The 20,408-nt window shown below is 48.9% G+C and overlaps 1 protein-coding gene across 5 annotated transcripts in view; it reads left to right on the top strand.

Annotated features, from left to right (window-relative positions):
• Window positions 1–20,408, top strand: part of LGR6 (leucine rich repeat containing G protein-coupled receptor 6) — a 125,972-nt gene that overhangs the window by 92,490 nt on the left and 13,074 nt on the right. For 4 of the 5 annotated variants that reach the window (XM_037735420.1, XM_017520116.2, XM_037735421.1 and 1 more), the window contains 8 exons: window positions 10,274–10,342; window positions 13,869–13,940; window positions 14,184–14,255; window positions 15,976–16,044; window positions 17,307–17,378; window positions 18,492–18,557; window positions 19,672–19,743; window positions 20,180–20,251. In XM_037735420.1, the coding sequence (XP_037591348.1) occupies window positions 10,274–10,342; window positions 13,869–13,940; window positions 14,184–14,255; window positions 15,976–16,044; window positions 17,307–17,378; window positions 18,492–18,557; window positions 19,672–19,743; window positions 20,180–20,251 (564 nt within the window). The remainder of the gene's footprint in view (window positions 1–10,273; window positions 10,343–13,868; window positions 13,941–14,183; window positions 14,256–15,975; window positions 16,045–17,306; window positions 17,379–18,491; window positions 18,558–19,671; window positions 19,744–20,179; window positions 20,252–20,408) is intronic. The other variant, XM_037735419.1, reaches the window with a different exon arrangement.

Genomic DNA, 20,408 nt, shown 5'->3' with positions numbered 1-20,408 from the left:
GTCCCTCCATCCTCCCTTCAGGCAAGGTCACCTTCCCACAGGCCAGTTGTTCAGAACTGCAAGACCCCAGCTTTTGGCCAGTGGGTCCAAGTCACTGAGAAAGAGTATCAGGCCACATTCTGCTGTGGTCAGGAGTACCTCTGAGCCTTCAGGTCACCTGCATTAATGGGCTCCAAACATCCAGGTGAGAGGAGTATTGCCCACAGAGGTCTGATCGCATGCAGAGGACTGGATCTTGTTCTGGGTGTCATATCTTAAGCATGGCAAAGGCTCTCCTGGGAAGGGCGGTGAGGATATGAGTGTCAAAAAATGTGATTCAAAGAACTAACGAGAAGCCTTTGATAGAGTGCAATGATCATCTTTGGAAGGCAGATTACACACATTTTATGCTCTTCCAGCGGACAGGATGAGGGCCAAGAGGGGAAGTGAAGATGGGCACTCCAGCTGACGGTAAGGAAAGATGACTTAATCACAGAGTGGCCCAACAGAGGCAGCATCAGACACTCAGCGTGTCAGTGGGTGCCTTGCCCTTTACATAGTTCCGGGATCCTCACTGGGACGAATCTCAGAGATGATTCCTCCTTAGGGGCAGGTTGGACTATTACCTTTTACCTGCCTTCTAATTCTAGGTTTCTGTGGTTTCTTCATTAGGGCAGGGCAACAAGCAATCTCAATCTCACAGATCAGTCATTTTCATTAAAATCAGCACTGCTGTTGCTTCAGGTAAATCCTGAATTTTCTCTCTGGCAAGGAAGAGAACGTAGGTGGAAGCAGGGAGGTTGTATCTGTGTCTCTCAATGGAAACTAATGACAACTTTACTCATTGCTGCATTTATTAATGGGCGGCCTTTTGTGTAGATTGTTTAGAAGGTAAAACAATGTTATTAGTCATAAAGTTTTGGTTGGCTCCTGGCTCACCCAGTCATCTGTCCCAAGCACGTGGAGTCATATTTAAGAGAGAGGCTCTGTCTGCAGTATGAGAAAAGCAATTAAGACAGGTATTCATTGTGCAGGCTTGCCTTTGTTCCAGGCCTTTGGGAGATAAAAGGCAATTCAGAGTTTACAGTCTATCAGAAATTTCTGTGTTTTGCGTTTCACAATGGGGAGCTAGACTCACCCATACTCCCACATGTGCCCTTATCTATAATCCGGTAATAAATACAAATGTTAGCCTTGAGAATAAAAATGTTAAGTGGAAGCCCAATTAATGATATTCATCTTTCTGATTTGCCATGAAAAGGGGATGGGCCAAGTTGTGTGCTGACTTTTGTAGCATCTAAAGAATGAAAGTGTCAGTTCTAGTAGCTTATGTCTAGTCAAAGGAAGAGGTTAAAGGAATTGGTGTTATTTGAACATCTACTCTATGCCAGTCTCTGGACCAGGTGAACAGAGCAGTCTTATGCAATGGGTATCTCCCATTTACAGGTGAAGAAATGAGCTAAGAAAATTAAGAGATTTGTTCAAGATGATCCTGTTGGTGCACAGAAGGCAAGAGTTCTCTCTAACACAGATAACACACACAAAGACATCTGACCTTCAAATCATAATTATTTGGCTTTGACATGCTTAGAAACACCAAAAGAAACTCCTGCAGGAGCCCAATCCTCCACCTCCATCTATCCTCTCTCCCTAAAACTTTTTCTTAGCCCTGCTATTTAGAGCCTAGCCAGGATCCAACTCTATGCAGAATATAGGAAAGTGTTTTAAACCAGGAGCCAAGAGGCCCGAGTTTGACGGCTCTGAGACTTGCGGCAATTTACCTCCTCTCTCCAAGCCCATTTATTTCCTCATCAATAAAAAGAAGGGACTGGACAGGATGACTGTAAAATCCTGCCAGCTCTGTCCTTTAAATCTGCATCTGAATCTACAGTGAGGCTCCCCAGAGATCTCTGAAGTTGGCCATTTCTGCCTAGCCTGATGGAAAAGAGAAAATTGGGCACGTGGGTCTTTGAACAGCTTAGGCCTAGGTTGCCTTCTCCACTACTTTTACCGATTGCATGGATTTGCCATCTGTTTTGATTGGATTTGGCTAGAAACAGCCAAGCAGGTGAAGGGATGTCTGAGCTCTGGGCAGCTGCAGCTTCCAGACTGAGCTCTGGCTGGAGTTGGAAGTGGTTTCTCTTTAACTTCAGTACTTCATCTGCTTCTAGCTCCCGGGGCAGGAGACAGAACAATGAACCCTTCCTGGGCTTCTGGCTGATTGTGGGCTGTTAAAGATAATAGTCTATTAACCCATGAGAGAGTTTTCCAGCTGAAGTTTAGGGTATCATAAACCATCCTGCAACGAAAGTTTCAGACTGAGCCTGGCGCCGACCAAGAACCTGCGTCTTTGAGTCTAATCCCAAAGGCCAAGACACTGCCATGAAGCAGCCAGCTACCAAAGTCAGAGGAGCCCCCATCTTGAGACATTGCACAGTGGACTCTGTGGAAGTCTAGCTGGTGGAAGGCTAGAAAGACCAGTGAGGAGACAAGTTGTCTGTTTTATAAATGATCATCTACAACAATGAACATTCACATGTGTGGCCTTGTGCCTGGGTCGTGGGAGATCCAAAAGTGAACCCATATGCTTCCTAACCTCAACAAGCTTCCTGTCTCATTGAGGAGACAACATGCTTGCAGAAAACCCAACTCTGGACTCAGACTGCCTGGGCTTCAATCCCAGCCCCTCTATTACTAGCTGTGGAACTGTGGTCAAGTGATTATCTCCCTCTGTGCCTCAGTTTCTCATCTGCAAAATGGAGGTCATTATGGTACCTACCCCAAAGGGTTGGCATGGCAATTAAATGAATTAATATATGCAAATCTCCTAGAACCATGACTATTACATAGTAATTACTATTATTACCTCCACTATCATTACCATTGTAATGCTATGCATGCAGAGGAAGAAAATCCCAGAAAAGCTCCGAGAGAGTGAGTGACTCATTCTGACTACAGGAATTGGGTTGGATTGAGGGAGAAAGGTATATTTGAGCTGGACTTCAAAGGATGACTAGGATTTCAACAGCTGAGGAGGTGGGGAAAGGGTATTCCAAGCTGAGGGCATAGGGGGGGCAAGTAACTACACAAGGGTGTGAAAATGGTACCACCCATGGAGGACGGAAATGGCAGATGAAGCTGAGTGATTAGTTAAGGGCATCAGAGCTCGTTAAGGGATTTGAATTTTGTGTGTAAGCCCTTGTTCTGGAAGCCTTTCCAGATTTTTCAGCAGGAGAGGGACAGACTCAGTTTTGCATTTTAAAAAGATCTTTCTGGCAGATGTGTAGTAGCTAAGAGTGTGGGCTTCAGACTCAAACTGCCAGGGTTCAAATCCTGGCTGTGACACCGAATTAGTTCAGGTAGGCTAAATGCCTGTGACATATAGACCGAAACATGTGTGATGGCATAAACACAATAGAAGCTTATTTCTGGATCATGTAACAGTCCAAGGAGAGTGTGTCTTCTTGGCAGGTGGCCCTTGTCCATGTGATGAGTCAGGGACCAGGCTTCTTGGGAGCTTGCCACCTCCAGGGCCTCATTGTTTTTGGCCTCTAGCTGGTGGAAGGCTAGAAAGACCAGTGAGGAGACAAGTTGTCTGTTTTATAAATCCTGGACTAGATGCAGTATGCACCACTTCTGACGCACCTGCTGTGAGGGAGGCTGAGATGTCCACTCTCACTGCACTCTTGGCTATTTCTCCTATTATGATAAGCTAGCACTGCCCAATAAAACCTTCTGGGATGATGGAAATGTTCTGCATCTGTGCTTCTTATATGATAGCTGCTAACCACATGTTGCTACTGAGCACTTGAAGTGTGGCTAGTGAAACTGAGAGTCAAATCTTGCATTTTATGTATTTGTAGTTAATTTAAATGCCACACATGGCTGGTGGCTATTGTATTGGACAGTGCAGCTATAGAGAAAAGAAAGAGTAGATTTTGACTTACAGACAGCGGATGCGCCATAGCCAGTTATCAATCGTGTGACTGAGTGACTAATTTAATCTCTCCTTGTCTCACTTTCCTCAACTGTGAAGTGAGTATAACAGTAGAACCTGCCTCTTGAGGCTGTTGTGAGGATTAAGAGATTATTTGGACAAAACACTTAGTGGCTGGCACACAGACAGTGCTCAGTCAATGTTATACAAATGACTTGGAGGCAGGGACATCAGATAAGAAGTGCACAATAGTCCAGAGGAGAGAGCCCTCTGGAATTACCTCCAAATATTGCCCCTTGCCCAACCAAGCTATATTGTTTGCTCTTTTCCAAAAACGACTCCACAGCACTCAATTCCTCTAAATTCATGCTCTCTGCTTGATCCAGGCATCCCGTCATATTGAAATCCTGCGGTGTTATCAAGACCGGATTCAAATGTCACGTTTCCATGAAGCCCTCGTGGTCTTTACAGCTGTGTGTCATCACTGCAGTCTGTGAAGGTCCTGATGCTTTGTGTGCTCTCCAAAGTCATGTCAAGGATGCCCGTTTCAGCATCTTGTGCATTTGTCTAGATAGCAGCAGTGGTTTGTTTTTTTTTTTAAACTCATCTCTCTACCTTCCACTTTATACCGCAGAATTATTTGTGTATTTTGAAGAGGCAACAAATGTTCGTTGCACTGAGTTGAATTCATCAGGAGCAGAGAGAGTTGCAAAGACATGTTCCCTGGACAACTAGAGCCAGAGATGGAGCATCTACATGGCGCTATATGAAGCAGGATTTTGGCAATTACCCAGGTCATTAAATCTGGGTAGATGTCCAAATGGGAAAATTCCGGCCACCTCATTGGCATGGAGTTTGCAGAATTCTCTTTGACCTTTGTACAATTTTAATTCTCTCACATTTCTCTACAAAAATAGACTTCTAGTTCACATGCCTTTTACCATATATCTTTTGCTACTGTCTGTTAGGCCACTCCTGCAAAATTCCTAACCAGAAACTCTCAAGGAGGGCTGGAACTACTCAGCTAATTGCCTGGACATGGGTGCAATGAACTGTACAAAGACTCAATGATGGCAAAGTCACATTGGTTTCTGTGGCCACAGGCAAGCCATTCAGGACTGCCTTGTGCCTTTTGTGACATCAACCTCAAAATCTTAAGGATGTTCCCCCAAATACTCTAGATTTTCTAAAGAGGACATTAATATTTTCATTAATCAATTTATTCAGATGTCCTTATTGATTCATCCATCAAGTATTTGTTGAGCTCCTGCTATGTGCCAGGATTATTATGGTGTTTAGAATATAAAACAATTTTTTTTCTTTTTTTAAAATTATTATTTTTTTATTGCATTTTAGGTTTTGGGGTACATGTGAAGAACATGCAAGAGTGTTGCATAGGTACACACACGGCAGCATGATTTGCTGCCTTCCTCCCCTTCACCTATATCTGGCATTTCTCCCCATGCTATCTCTCCCCAACTCCCCACCCCCGCTCTTCCTCCCCTATTTCCCCCCAACAGACCCCAGTGTGTAGTGCTCCCCTCCCTGTGTCCATGTGTTCTCATTGTTCAACACCCGCCTATGAGTGAGAACATGAGGTGTTTGATTTTCTGTTCTTGTGTCAGTTTGCTGAAAATGATGATTTCCAGGTTCATCCATGTCCCTACAGAGGACACGAACTCATCGTTTTTGATGGCTGCATAATATTCCATGGTGTATATGTGCCACATTTTCCCTGCCCAGTCTATCATCGATGGGCATTTGGGTTGGTTCCACGTCTTTGCTATTGTAAACAGCGCTGCAATGAGCATCCGTGTGCTTGTGTCCTTATAGAAGAACAATTTATAATCCTTTGGATATATACCCAGTAATGGGATTGCTGGGTCAAATGGAATTTCTATGTCTAGGTCCTTGAGGAATCGCCACACTGTCTTCCACAATGGTTGAACTAATTGATACTCCCACCAACAGTGTAAAAGTGTTCCTATTTCTCCACATCCTCTCCAGCATCTGTTGTCTCCAGATTTTTTAATGATTGCCATTCTAACTGGTGTGAGATGGTATCTCAATGTAGTTTTGATCTGCATTTCTCTGATGACCAGTGATGATGAGTATTTTTTCATATGTTTGTTGGCCTCATGTATGTCTTTTGTAAAGTGTCTGTTCATATCCTTCACCCACTTTTGAATGGGCTTGTTTGTTTTTTTCTTGTAAATCTGTTTTAGTTCTTTGTAAATTCTGGAGATCAGCCCTTTGTCAGATGGGTAGACTGCAAAAATTTTTTCCCATTCCCAATTTTCAAGGAGCTTTCATTCTAATTGGGTGGGAAGAAAATAAACAAATATCTGTCAGGTGACTAAGTTCTGTGAAGAAAAAGAATGGAGGCTGTCTCATTCTCTATTGCTGCATAACTAATCACCCCAAAATTTAGTGGCTTAAAATATCACTTTATTGTTTCTCATGAGTCATGGCCTTGCTGGCACATCAGGGCGGTTCTTCTGCTGGAGCCATACCCTGGGTTCATTCACGAGGTTGTGGTCATTGGGATGCTTAACCAGGGCTAAGAGGTAGAGGGAGGTCACTCACATGTCTGGGGCTTTGGTATTGGCTGTCAGCTTATCTTCTCTTTCCACATGGCCCTCATCATTCAAGAGTCTAGCCTGGACTTTCTTACATAGTTGTGGGAGCATTCCAAGAAAGCAAAGGCGGAGGCTGTGAGGCCTCTTGTGACCCAGGACCTAGTCACACTATATCACTTCCATCTCATTCTGGTGGACCATGCCAGTCACAAGGCCATCCCAGCCTCAGGTAGATGTCACGTCTTGAGAGAAACCACAAAGGATTTGTGGTCACTTTTAGTCTATCACACTGGATAAGGGAATAGCAAATGACAGAATACGCTATTTTAGATAGAGTAGTCAGGAAAGGCCTCTCTGATGAGTTATACTTTGGCTAGAGACCTGAATGAATTGAATGAGTAAGTCATAGGAGTATTTGGGGAAGAGCATTCTAGGCCTATGGAATAGCAAGCAAAGTCTCTGAAGCCAGACCAATGCAATACTTTACGTTTGAGATAATAACGCAATATTAAGACTTTTCGGCTGGGCATAGTGGCTCATGCCTGTAATCCAAGCACTTTGGAGGCCAAGGCGGGCGGATCACCTGAGGGCGGGAGTTCAAGACCTGCCTGACCAACATGGTGAAACCCCGTCTTTAAAATAAATAAAAAAATAATTAAAAAATAAATAAAAATAAAAGACTTTTCAGCTGGGTACGGTGGCTCACGCCTGTAATCCCAACACTTTTGGAGGCCGAGGAGGGCAGATCACCTGAGGTCAGGAGTTCAAGACCAGCCTAACATAGTGAATCCCTGTTTCTACTGAAAATACAAAAATTAGCCTGGTGTGGTGGCTCACGCCTTTAATCCCAGCTACTCCTGAGGCTGAGGCAGGAGAATCGCTTGAACCTGGGAGGCAGAGGTTGCAGTGAGCTGAGATCCTACCACTGCATTCCAGCCTGGGCAAGAGAGCAAGACTCCATCTCAAAAAAAAAAAAAAATAGGACTTTTCAATAAAGATACTTCCATATTATTTATGGAAAACCTGGTTCTCGGGCAACAGTGGAGAACTCCCTGGTGGGCTGAGCCAAGATGAAGGGGTAGCACCTGCTTTTGAAATACTGAGATACAAGAATGAATCATGTACACAATTTAAAACCAAAAAGAAAGGCCATTGCCTTCATCCCTGCTGCCATCCTCAACTCTCCCAGCCTGGTTTTCTAGGCATTTTCTGTAGCCCCTGGTAGAGCTTCAGGAACTCCACAGTTTGAAAATTCCTCCGTTTCCAACTCTAATACCTCTGGTTTCAGTCAAAGTGCTTTGCACACATCCTGGCCTCCTCTTGACCACATCCTCACACAGCCTGTGGGAGCCTCTCTGTGAGCGAATCAACAAGGTTTGACACATGAGAGGCAAAGGTGTCTGACTCACTAGAGAACGAAGCAGAGAAGCAAAGCAGAAGGGATTTTCTACTGTAATTACCCAAGATCACCAGGGCTGTCTGAGGGTAATCGGGTAATTAGTGTGTGTGTGGTGTGTGTGTGTGTGTGTGTGTGTGTGTGTGTGTGTGTGTGTGTGTTTGTAGTGAGGGACAATTATCCGGCTCACTGGCTGCCAGGCACTTGTCACTGCCCCTCTGGCCCTTGGGCTGGGTTCCTGGCCCTACCTGTGGACTATTAAGTGTAATGACCCTGTCACACAGAGGAGCCTGTCATTATCTCCATGTTAACATGGTATTCATCCACAAGACCCTGCCAAGTCACTCTGTAATTAGAGGGCCTCCACGTGGTCCCCTGCCTGGCATTGGACAGCCATGAAAGTTGTCAGGGCAGGGGTGGCTTTAAAAGGCTGAGGAGGTGGGCCGGGGTCATCCTGGGAGGCTCAGGAGGGACGCTGCAACTGAGTCTTCCCCCAATCTGTTGCCAAACCCGAGGACCCCAGAAACAGGATTCGAGAGGTATCAAGACACCTGCAAATCAGTCACATTTCTACATGGAGCTAAGTCATTGACTACTGAGTAAAATGAAAGCCCAACTTTAAAATTTTGGAAGCTCTTGGATGGTAGAGAGGGGATCTCATCACGTAAGAGGGAGTACAACTTTCCAGAAGCTCCCTGTAGTTCTCACCCTCTACTGCCCGGTTGCTCTTTACTGTCTCCCTCAAAACTCCAACGCTCACCTCTTTCCTCGGGGCTCCACCGCCTTTGGGGCTCTTTTCTATTTGTCACAAGCAATTCTAAATCTTTTCTGATGAAAATAAAAGTTGCCCTGAGTCTCTTCCATTCCTTTTCCTTCTCTCATCCTGTCATCTCCATGAAAGGTGCAGACACAGAAGCTTCCTTAAAAGAATCAATGGAGGCCAGGCGCAGTGGCTCACGCCTATAATCCCAGCATTTTGGGAGCCCCAGGTGGGCAGATCACAAGGTCAGGAGTTCGAGACCAGCCTGGCCAACATGGTGAAACCCCGTCTCAACTAAAAAAATACAAAAATTAGCTGGGCATGGTAGCGTGCACCTGTAATCCTAGCTACTTGGGAGGCTGAGGCAGGAGAATTGCTTCAACCCAGGAGGCAGAGGTTGCAGTGAGCCAAGATTGTGCCACTACACTCCAGCCTGGGCAACAGAGCAAGACTGCATCTCAAGAAAAAAAAAAAAAGAGTCGATGGAGTGACACTGTGGTCCCTTATGGGTCAATATTTTGCCCCGGTGCCTGAGCAGTGTTTTTCTAAGTATCCTTGTACTTATCCATATACATTCCTAGACTTGAGTGCCTGGGTGTGAATCTTTTCATTTGAAAAGGTGTTGTCAAATCATTTCTGAAAGGTTGTACACATTGAAATTCTGATAATAATTTATCAGAATGCTTGTTTCTCCATATCCTTTCCTACTTGGGTTGCCACCCCTTTTTTAAATTAACTTCATCATTTTCTAATTATACATGTGATGTATGCTCATTGCCAGAAAAAAAAGGAAAGTGCAGAAAAGTGTAAGAGAAAATAGCTGTTGTGTCTTCACCCAAGGAGAAGAAACACTCCCCATTTTTTTTTTTTTTTTTTTGAGATGGAGTTTCGCTCTTGTTACCTAGGCTGGAGTGCAATGGCCCAATCTCGGCTCACCGCAACCTCTGCCTCCTGGGTGCAAGCAATTCTCCTACCTCAGCCTCCCGAGCGAGTAGCTGGGACTACAGGTGTGCGCTACCATGCCCAGCTAATTTTTGTATTTTTTAGTAGAGACGGGGTTTCACCATGTTGACCAGGATGGTCTCGATCTCCTGACCTCGTGATCCACATGCCTCGGCCTCCCAAAGTGCTGGGATTATAGGCGTGAGCCACCGCGCCTGGTCCACACTCCCCATTTTTATAGGGGATGACAGCAAAGACCACAGATAGTGAAGGTAGTCACCTGAGGAACCTTCTGGAATCCCTAGTGTTGGTTATAAGATGTTAATGAGCACACACTTCGCCACTTCCTCCACTCTGCTGATGTCTCCAAAGGCTTGAGATGCTTTTTCAGCTGGCAGGGACTATTCTGAGGGAGATGGTTCCAGGTATACACACCCCTAAAGTATGTCTCCTCCCTCAAAACAGTTCTGCAGCCAGGAAGATTCCGCGCCTGAGGATTTGCGGAATAGGGATGGAGCACGAATATTCCAAAAACGTGTTTCCAGACATTGGCCGTGGGGTCCAACAGATTGGAAAACCCATCTCCCTGGCCAAGCCCAGAGCCAAGTTTCCACGTCTCAGGGACCCTGACTTGCCCCATTAAGCCTTTGCTCTAATGACTGCTCTGCTTTCCATTCCAGAGACCTGAATTATAACGAGCTGCAGGAGTTCCCCATGGCCATCCGGACCCTGGGCAGACTGCAGGAACTGTAAGCGCCTCTGTTGGTTTCTGTGGGTGTCCTCCTGTCCCAAGCCAGCCTGAGCTGCCTCATGCTCTCACCTCCTCACCTCCCATGGTCCTTGTAAAAGATGTAGCTGGCCCCCGCTCCCCAAGCCCCAGTGCAGCTCTAAGTAGTCCCAGGCCTCATTAGCTTGGCTTTGAGCACTTCCTGGGGGTATGTCAGGAGGAGAAATGGCCCTGGGCCCTTCCAGCCTGGGAAAACCCATGGCACAAGCCACCTCCTATTAGCCTGGGCCTGGCACTGCCCCTGCCTTGGTTGGGGTGTGTCCAGAGAAGAATGAGGAAGAGAACTGGGAGCTGGTTTACAGGATCACTCCTCAGCACTTTGTCCCCAGGGCGACTGAAAAGTTGTCTGTGTTTCCCCAAAGCCACCACTTATTTTATTTCAGCATTCACTGAGCACCCAGTATGGCCAGCACTGTGTTTAGTGATAAACACAAACAAAGGGTCAGATTGACATGGGCCTGTCTAAGCATCCTCAGCCTCATTGAAGACACAAAGTAACATAGGTAAAACAGGGAACAGGGCAAAATGGTATATAACTCCAACCATAAATTACAGAGTATTAGCTAAAACACTGGTGGGAGCTCAGAGTAACATGGAAAGATCATTGTACTAATCCTGAGAGGAGCCTTAAAGGATATCAGGATTCAGGTGGCAGTGATGGGGAGCAGAGATGCATTTCAGAGGAAGAAACAGTAGGTAAAGACCCAGGTAGGAAGTTGAGCTGGCAGAGGGAGGAGCACAGGTGGGAAGCAGCTTTACTGGAGGGGCCCTCTCAAGAAACAAGAAGAGCTCTACTGTACAGCTGGAGTGGGACCAGATTACAGTGGCCTGAAGACTCATGAATGGAGCCCCAAACCTCCAGGCAGCTTAGTGTCTTTTCTTTTCTTTCTTTCTTTTGGAGACAGAGTCTCACTCTGTCGCCAGGCTGGAGTGCAGTGGCTCAATCTTGGCTCACTGCAACCTCCGTCTCCCAGGTTCAAGCGATTCTCCTGCCTTAGCCTGGGACTACAGGCGCGCACCACCATGCCCTGCTGATTTTTGCATTTTTAGTGGAGACAGGGTTTCACCATGTTGCCCAGGATGGTCTGGATCTCCTGACCTGGTGATCCACCCTCCTTAGTCTCCCAAAGTGCTGGGGTCATAGGCATGAGCCGCTGCGGCTGGCCAGCTTAGTATCTTTACAGTTCAAACCACCACCACTACCTGAGACCTACAGTCCTAGCCCCATGCCACCTCCCTCACCTCATCCAGAAGTTTGAAGGGGTGAATGCCAGATGTAGGTGGCAGATAGGGAACAACCGGACCAGCTAGTCTGGCTGGGCCTGGTGGCTCACACCTGTAATCCCAGCACTTTGGGAGGCCAAGGCAGGTGAATCACTTGAGGTCAGAAGTTTGAGACCAATCTGGCTAACATGGTGAAACCTCATCACTACTAAAAATACAAAAATCAGCCAGGCGTGGTGGCACGCGCCTGTAGTCCCAGCTACTTGGAAAGCTGAGGCACAAGAATGGTTTGAACCTGTGAGGCAGAGATTGCAATGAATTGACATTGCACCACTGCACTCCAGCCTGGGTGACAGAGTGAGAGTCCATCTGAAAAAAAAAAAGTGTAAGTGAGAAACTGTTGGAAGTTCTCCATCATCAGAGCCACCAAGGTCTAACTTTTTTCCTTTGAGCTGGGGCCTGAGAGGAACGTGAGATTTGATCGATCAAGAAGGCATGAAGGGAACAGAATGTGCAAAAGCATTGGGCCAGGAAACAATAAAGCATTAGCGGAGAGAGAGGAGACCTAATTTAGTCAGCAGGGGAAAAAGGTGTGGGGCATGGCTTGCCTGTCTGTCTCTCCATCTCTCCTTCTCTCTCATCTATTGAGAGAAAGCTGCTTCAGGACAGGGCCCCTGTCTTAGAAACGTCTAAATCCCTCAGAGCTTGCCCCAATGTTAGACACAAAGATAGTTTAAGAAAAACATAATGAGCAGATGAGAGGAATAAATTAATGAACAAATAGGCCTGGGTAGATGGCACTGGCTGGAGGTGTTTGAGGGTGAAGCTATGAGTGAGACAGTGTGAAACTGGAAGTCACAATGGGATGGCAGGAGGAAGACAGAGGTGAGCAGAGGCCAAGGGGACAGAGAAGCCAGAAACTGCCAATAAAAAAGAGGGGGAGGGGCCAGGCGCAGTGGTTCACACCTGTAATCCCAGCACTTCGGGAGGCCGAGGTGGGTGGATCACGAGATCAAGAGATCAAGGCCATCCTGGCCAACATGGGGAAACTCTGTCTCTACTAAAAATACTAAAATTAGCTGGGTTTGGTGGCACACGCCTGTAGTCGCAGCTACTTGGGAGGCCAAGGCAGGAGAATCACTTGAACCCTGGAGGCGGAGGTTGCAGTGAGCCAAGATCTCGCCATGGCACTCCAGCCAGGGTGACAGAGCGAGACTCCATCTTAAAAAAAAAAAAAAAAAGATGGGGAAGGAAAGGGGCCTGCTCTGCACGGGTTATGTACTTTTCAGTCCAACATGTTATTTATTTTGAAATGTTCTTCCCAACTAACCAAACACATAATTCCTGGCTTCCAGACTGTCAGACCCTCATCTGGGTGCCTCAGTCCTCATTTTCCCATAGTGCCATCCACAGTCATCAGTGTCCAATTTCACACCTTGTACCCCTGGCTGCGTGCTGTTGACACGTCTATGTTTCTTTATTTCAGGGCCTTGAGGCCAAGCCAGCCTCCATTTGAGGAGCATCCCTCACCTGGGATCCCCTGGAAGCTGTGTTTTTTCTGTATCTCCCTTTTCCTCTCATATACCCTTGGCTTCCTCGGTGGGGACCCACCACGGTTCCTACCACAAGTGGCTAAGGAGAGGATTCCCCTCCTGGGACCTGAACTCTGCCTCTTGCTGTTGAGTTGCTGCCACAGGCTTCCTGAGACCTGCAGCCCAGGTCTCCACTCCTCACTCCTTTCACATTTGTTAGGGAAAGGAGGGTGTGTAATTGAACAAGAAGAAAAACTGGCTGTGTGTGGTGGCTCATGCCTGTAATCCCAACACTTTGGAAGGTAGAGACAGGAGGATCACTTTAGCCCAGGAGTTCTAGACTAGCCTGGGCAACAAAGTGAGATCTCGTCTCTACAAAAAAAAAATCAAAAAATTAGCCAGGTATGGTGGCACATGCCGGTTGTCCCAGGTGTGTGGGAGGCCGAGGCAGGAGGATCACCTGAGCCCGGGAAGTTGAGGCTGAACTGCAGTGAGCTAAGATCGCATCACCGCACTCCAGCCTGGGCAAACAGAGACCCCGTCTGAAAAAAAAAAAAAAGGAAAAAAAAAACAACAATACAGGCAGTATTTGAATCTGACCCTTGAATCAGGCCGATGCCTCTTTGTCTTATGGACTGTCTAGCTTGCCATCCAAAGCCCCGTGGAATTCCATGCCTCTTCCCCACTATACTTTCTCCAAATCCTCACTAGTTCCCGGGTGTTGTCTTCCAGGGGGTTCCACAACAACAACATCAAGGCCATCCCAGAAAAGGCCTTCATGGGGAACCCTCTGCTGCAGACGATGTGAGTACTACTTTCTCTGGTCTCTTGATGCCGAACAGTGTTTCAAGGAGGAGGACGGAGGATGGGAAGGCTGGAGGGACTTCCCTAGAAAACAGCAGGGAGGCAGAAGTATGGGAGGGGTTGCCTTTCCCTGCGAGTTCCTTCCTGGGCCTACATTGGTAGGAGAAGAAAGCAGGGGTTGGCCTTTGTCCCAGCAGAAATGTCTGAAAAACTGAATTAAGTGTTTGGACCTTCTTCTTCCAGACACTTTTATGACAACCCAATCCAGTCTGTGGGAAGATCGGCATTCCAGTACCTGCCTAAACTCCACACACTGTAAGTTGTCTCCTGAGGGCCGCTGCAGCCTGAACCTCCCCCTTTCCTCACACCTGCATTCTCTCTCCTGCTCTCCGCCCGTAGATCTCCAACTTGCCAGGTGCAAGCCCACTTCAAGGCATGGTCTTCAAGGCTGCAGGCCTCTGCTTTGCTCAGACCCATTTCCACCTCTTTCTAAATTTAATAGCCTCCCTCCACCTCCCTGACCTGCGGCTTCTTCCCAGGTCTCAAAGGGACAAAGAAGGTCCATCTCCATAGCCAAGGACTTTCATTTGGCCTCTTGGGTTTTATGCTGCTCATGGTCACTTCTCCAGAAATGACCGAAGAGTTTTGAATATGGTGTGTTCTCTCAAGGGTGGCTCTTCTGTGGCCTTGGATCCCAGATCCCTGGGCCCTTTGCTATGCCATCGTTATTTCCCCTCTCTCATTCCCTAATTTCCAGCCCAAGTCCCATTTCTTTTTGAAGAAATTTCCATGGAGGCAGGCACAGTGGCTCACGCCTGTAATCCCAGCACTTTGGGAGGCCGAGGTGGGTGGATCATTTGAAGTCAGGAGTTCGAGACCACACTGGCCAACATGGTGAAACCCTGTCTCTACTAAAAATACAAAAAATTAGCTGGGTATGATGGTGAGCACCTGTGATCCCAGCTACTCGGGAGGCTGAGGCAGGAGAATCGCTTGAACCCAGGAGGCAGAGGTTGCAGTGAGCCAAGATCACGCCATTGCACTCTAGCCTGGGCAACAAGAATGAAACTCCATCTCAAAAATAAATACATAAATTAGCTGGACATGGCTGTGCATGCCTGTAGTTCCAGCTAAGCTACTTGGGAGACTGAGGCAGGAGAATCACTTGAACCTGGGAGGCAGAGGTGACAGTGAGCCAAGACTCAGTCTCAAAAAAAAAAAAAAAAAAAAAAAAAAAAGGCTTCCATGGATTGCTGTCAGCCTACTGTGGCACCACAGTAACACAGCCAGCATCGCCAAAGCACATACTTAACTTTCATGTCCATTATGGCATTTCATCTGCATCCTAACCCTGTGAGGTAGGTGTTATTGGTCCATTTTACACACAGAACATGAGGTGCTCAGGCCCTGCGTGGGCATGAATCCAGAACCCTTTAATTTCAGATTCTGGGCTCATTTCTGGACCCCACACTGCCTCCTCAGGGCCTTTCACAATGCTCAATTTTCTGCACTGCTGTTGTATGCAGGCCCCATGTGGGTCCGTGTCCTCAATAAGATAGGATGTGGTGGGGAGAAGGAAAACTACTGGTCTAAAGCAGTTTAAGAGAACTGATAGTTTCAATAAAGTTCTAGCAGATGACAATTTAGGGGAGATCCTATCTCCAGTTCTAATAAGCAAAACCCAGCAGCCAAGGGCTTCTCCAGAAGCACCCAAGCTGTTGTCTATTAACCAGAGGCCATTTCCATGTTGCTTGCCTGTGGGGTTTTTGCAAGCTGAAGGGTGAATGCTGAGGTTACCCCGTTCTGTCTGGGCAAGGGTGTGCTGAGCAAACTTAGGCAAATGGCTGGTTGGACCCTGTTAAGCTTGGCTCAGACTCCACCAGGGCCTGGGTGGCTGACTTGAAGGAGATTGCGGGGAAGGATGACATTGTCCCCAAGGGAGGAGTCCCCGAGGGGAGACAAAACAGAGAACTGAGAGTCTGGATGTTGAGATGCTCTGACTCCACTCCTCAGAGCTCATTGTCTCTGTTTCCAGATCTCTGAATGGTGCCACAGACATACAGGAGTTTCCAGATCTCAAAGGCACCACCAGCCTGGAGATCCTGTGAGTGACTCTCTCTCCCTCCACCTTATCTGTCACCCAGCTGCATCCCCAAGGGCTCTTCCACCTCCTTGCCGCTGGAAGGCTGTCCAGGTTCTTTGCTTCCCTCTTATCCAGCCTGCCTCTACTGCTAGCTCTACCTCAGGGGTCCATGGCTTCCTTCTAATGTGGCATTGCCCCCAGGCAAGGTCAGGAGGTGGCAGGTGGGATGGCAGGGAGGAGGCTGGTCTTTCTTTCTTTACCATGTTGGATTTTTCAGGTATGAATTCAGAGCTCCTAAACCTAAGACACAGGTACATTGAGGGTTGAAGCGGTGGAGGGGAGGGTTGTGAAAACCCATCTTCTTTGCCTTTCTGAAGCTTGATTCCAACAAAGACATTCTTGTATTTTCTATTATTATATCTATGGCGCAGAGGGAGGGAGTATCAAAGCACAGTAGGCCCTCAATACATTTAAATGAATGAAATGAAACAATTGAGCAAATACCCAGAGTGAGTGGCAGGAAGCCGGCTGCCCTGCCCCGTACCGCAAAGCTCATTCATGGCACCGTTGGGACTGGGACTCTCCTCTGTGCCTCTATTGTCTCCCCACTAGATTCACTGGCATGTGGAAAATTTTCCATGAGGGAAGTAGTCATTCCCCAGATATGACCTTGGCCTTGGGTCCTTCCTGGGACACCCTGCCCTAAGCCAAGCTGGCACTCCGACCTGCCCCCACAGCCCTCTCCAGACCAGCGCCTGGTTCTTCCCTTCTTTCCCATCTTTTCTGCCTCCTCCGAGGCACAGGGACCAAACTCTGTGCTTGGTTCCCATGGTCCCACTACGGTTTTGTTCTGTCTACTCCTTGCCCGTGAATATCCCCCGTCTTTAAGGTCCCTACAGCAGAGATTTGTGTCCCAGTCCTACAGGCCCAGTGCTGCTTGAGACCATTATGAGACCTGGGGTAGGGACGGGATGGGGATGCCTGGAGCGGGGCTGGACATGCTGGGACTGTCAGCCAAGCGGAGCCCTGGGCTCTCTCCACTCCCCTCTCTCTCCACTCCCCTCCCCCAGCTCCTCCAGGCCCAGGGGAGCTTGGGGCTCAGATGCCAGTGTCTGCTCATTTCTGTCCCCACAGCCCCACCCCCTGCCCTCTCTCTCCCTCCATTTCTCTCTTTTGTCAGCTCCGTCATCCCACGACACTATCAGGTCCAGAACTGGAGCCGGGTGGCTGGGAATGGCAGGGCCCCGGGCCTGGTGCCAGCTCCGTCTCTGTTCTCCCTGCAGGACCCTGACCCGCGCAGGCATCCGGCTGCTCCCATCGGGGATGTGCCAACAGCTGCCCAGGCTCCGAGTCCTGTGAGTGCTCACAAGCATTCTACAGTCTTGGCATTGTGCCCCCACCCCCATGTCCCACAAAAGGCCTCTCCTGCTTCTGTCCCACTTGGTCACTTCCCTTCCTGGAGAGTGGGGCAGCGTAGGCTCCCGCTAAGAGCCTGCCCCAGAGGGACTGCGTTTGAGGCACAGCTCTGCCACTTTCTAGCTTTATTGATTCGGACTCACTCTTTAATGTCGCTGAGCTTCGATATCCTCATCTATAAAATATGGGTCAGTTTGTAAAGGCTGAAAACAATAGGTAAAGCACCTAGTGCATAATGCCAATAAATGACATTATTACTCTAATTTACACAAGAAAATTAGTCCCCTCTTGGGATCTCTGGACTGTGGAGCTACTTAAGTGACCTCTGAAGGCAAGGGGAGTTTTCCTCTCTCCTTGGACTCTAACTTGAGTCCGAAGCTCCTCATCAGAGGCCACAGACCCGCAGCTCAAGATGGGTGGACCAACACACAGTGTGTGGAAAGAGCCCTGGTCTGGTGGTCCGGAGACACAGGCTCCAGACTCAGCCTGGCCGCTGACTGGTGGTAGGTGGTGTGTCCTTTAGCACGTCCTGTCCCCTCTGTGAGCCTCAGGTTTTTCATCTGCTGAGGGAAGGGGTTGGGCCGGATGATCCCTAAGGACCTTCAGCTCTGATCTTTCCTGCCGGTCCCATAAATGGTGACTGCAGGTGCTTGGGTTGGCATTCCTCAGTGATATCTGATGTCTTCTCTGCTGGCTGGCTCAGTGCCCCTCTCCCCAACTCTCTGCCTCTTTCCTCTCGCCATACCCCTCTCATTTCTGGTTCCTTTTCCCCCGGGACTCTCCCAGGTGCTCCCAGGCCATCATGTGATAAGGTAACCCCATCTAGGCCCAGTGAGGAGCGGGACTTGGTAGGAGGACATGCAGGGAGAGTGAATTGAGGAGACTGGTGCCCTGGTGTGAGACGTATCAACAGCCACGTTGCTGTGGGGTCCCCACAGCCTTTGGCTGCTTGACAGGAAGGCACGGCCCTGGCCAGAGCCCCCCACTCCCCTGCCCCCACAGCCCTCACATAGCCACCACCTCACCCCAGCCCTGGCCTTTCTCTTCCCCAGGGAACTGTCTCACAATCAAATTGAGGAGCTGCCCAGCCTGCACAGGTGTCAGAAGTTGGAGGAAATGTGAGTCTGGGGTGGGGGAGAGGCAAAGGCATGCCAGCCAGACCCTGAGCAAGTCTTGCAGGGAGGCACATTGGGGTGTCAGTAAGGGCAATGCACACTTTGACATTTCCTCCTCCTTTTTCCTGAGTTTGTTGAACCCAGCATTTAGGGCTGAGAGCTTGGCAGAGGCCTGCACAGTGGTCCTAGGACTCACAGCAGATGACAGACCCAGGAGCTGGTGTCCAAAAGGAGTCTCAAGGTGGCTCCTTATGAATCAACAGCAACGCAGAAATGCAGGAGTGATTAGGCCAGTGGAGGGCCAGGGTCACATCAGGGCTCCATGGGTTGGACCAGAGAAGGCTGTTAGGAGTTGGAACACCCTGCATTTTGGAACATGCTCTCTCCTTTTCCATACCCCCATAAACACATACACGTATATGTGTGTATGTGTCTGCATGTTACACACAGATGTACAAAACCGTATGTGGAAGAAGCAGCCTGAGATTCAAAGGTCCCAAAGAAAATATCACTTTAAAAATTCTTTAAGCTCTGTTAACCCAGCTCCTGTTTTCTCAAGCCAGCACGGCCTCTTGAGCCTCCCTGTGTCTGTCCCCTGCTTCTAGGCAGGGCCATGCCTTTTGGCGCTGGGGCAGGGTAGGGGTATGATGGTCTCCTGTTTGTCTAGGTGCCAAGGGAAGGAGGGTCTTCCACATGGCTGAGGGTCCATCTCCCGTTCAGACAACCAGTCTACTGAGCTCGGCTTCCTGGCTCCGGCCAGTCACTTAGGCTGGGCGGTGCTCTGCTTCTGAGCTAGGGTCTGGAGGACCCATGGTGATGGGGAGGTGTGGGGGCCAGTTTGGCTGGGCTGGGAGCCAAACCCAGTGGGAACCCTGGAAGCTGACTCCCTTTTGGGCCACAGGGGTGGTTTTGTGGCTTTGTCTCCTGACCCACTTACCCAAGGCAACCGGATCCCCTTGTACTCCCTTTAATTCTGGTGACTTCCTCGGGCTGGGCTCTTTCTTCCTGTGCCAGGAGAAGTGGGGGGCTCTCCTTTCTTCCTCCCAGTGCTCGGGGGGCATGGAGCAGAGCCAGGGTCTGAGCCTGCCGACTCATCTAGCCTCTCTTGCTGCCCTAGCGGCCTCCAACACAACCGCATCTGGGAAATTGGAGCTGACACCTTCAGCCAGCTGAGCTCCCTGCAAGCCCTGTGAGTACCTGCACCCAGGGGTGGGCCATGGAGGAGCCACCATGTCCCTCTGCCAGGCATGCTCATTCTCATAGCACATGTGTACAGTTTAAGCAGACGTGACATGCACGTCACCTCCCAGCTCCATAGCCCCCACCCCCAGCGCGCACGCACACACACACACACGCGCGCAGACACACACACACACACACACACACACTTCTCTAGCTGGTACCTAGGAGGCCCTGAGGCTCTGGAGGCAAGCTGTCATGTCCCTGTTCCTGGGGCCACAGCCAGCTTAGGAGCTGGGCAGCAGCAGCAGGTACCTTCCGCCAAAGGCTAAGGTTGCTGTTACTGAGGCCAGGTCAGACAGGGTTATGTGAGGGAGAGCCCATGATGGGAACAGTGAGTCCTCCACATGTTATGTCCCCTCCTGTCACACCCTCTCTGCCTGCAGGGATCTTAGCTGGAATGCCATCCGGTCCATCCACCCCGAGGCCTTCTCCACCCTGCGCTCCCTGGTCAAGCTGTAAGTGCCTGCTGCATTCTCCTCCAGGATGCTGGGGGCTAGTCGGGACTATGGGCTGGCCAACGGGGGCAGGAGGGCCACCCCAGAGCAGGAACATGCATATCCCAGGGAGATGGGCCTCAGCCTAATCAGTCATTCTGACAATTCGTTTGACAGA

Source organism: Cebus imitator, unplaced genomic scaffold, assembly GCF_001604975.1.
Source record: "Cebus imitator isolate Cc_AM_T3 unplaced genomic scaffold, Cebus_imitator-1.0 Scaffold802, whole genome shotgun sequence".
NCBI classification, from domain to species: domain Eukaryota; kingdom Metazoa; phylum Chordata; class Mammalia; order Primates; family Cebidae; genus Cebus; species Cebus imitator.
The sequence above is the reverse complement of the archived record's forward strand: the minus strand, read 5'-3'. Positions and strand labels throughout refer to the sequence as shown.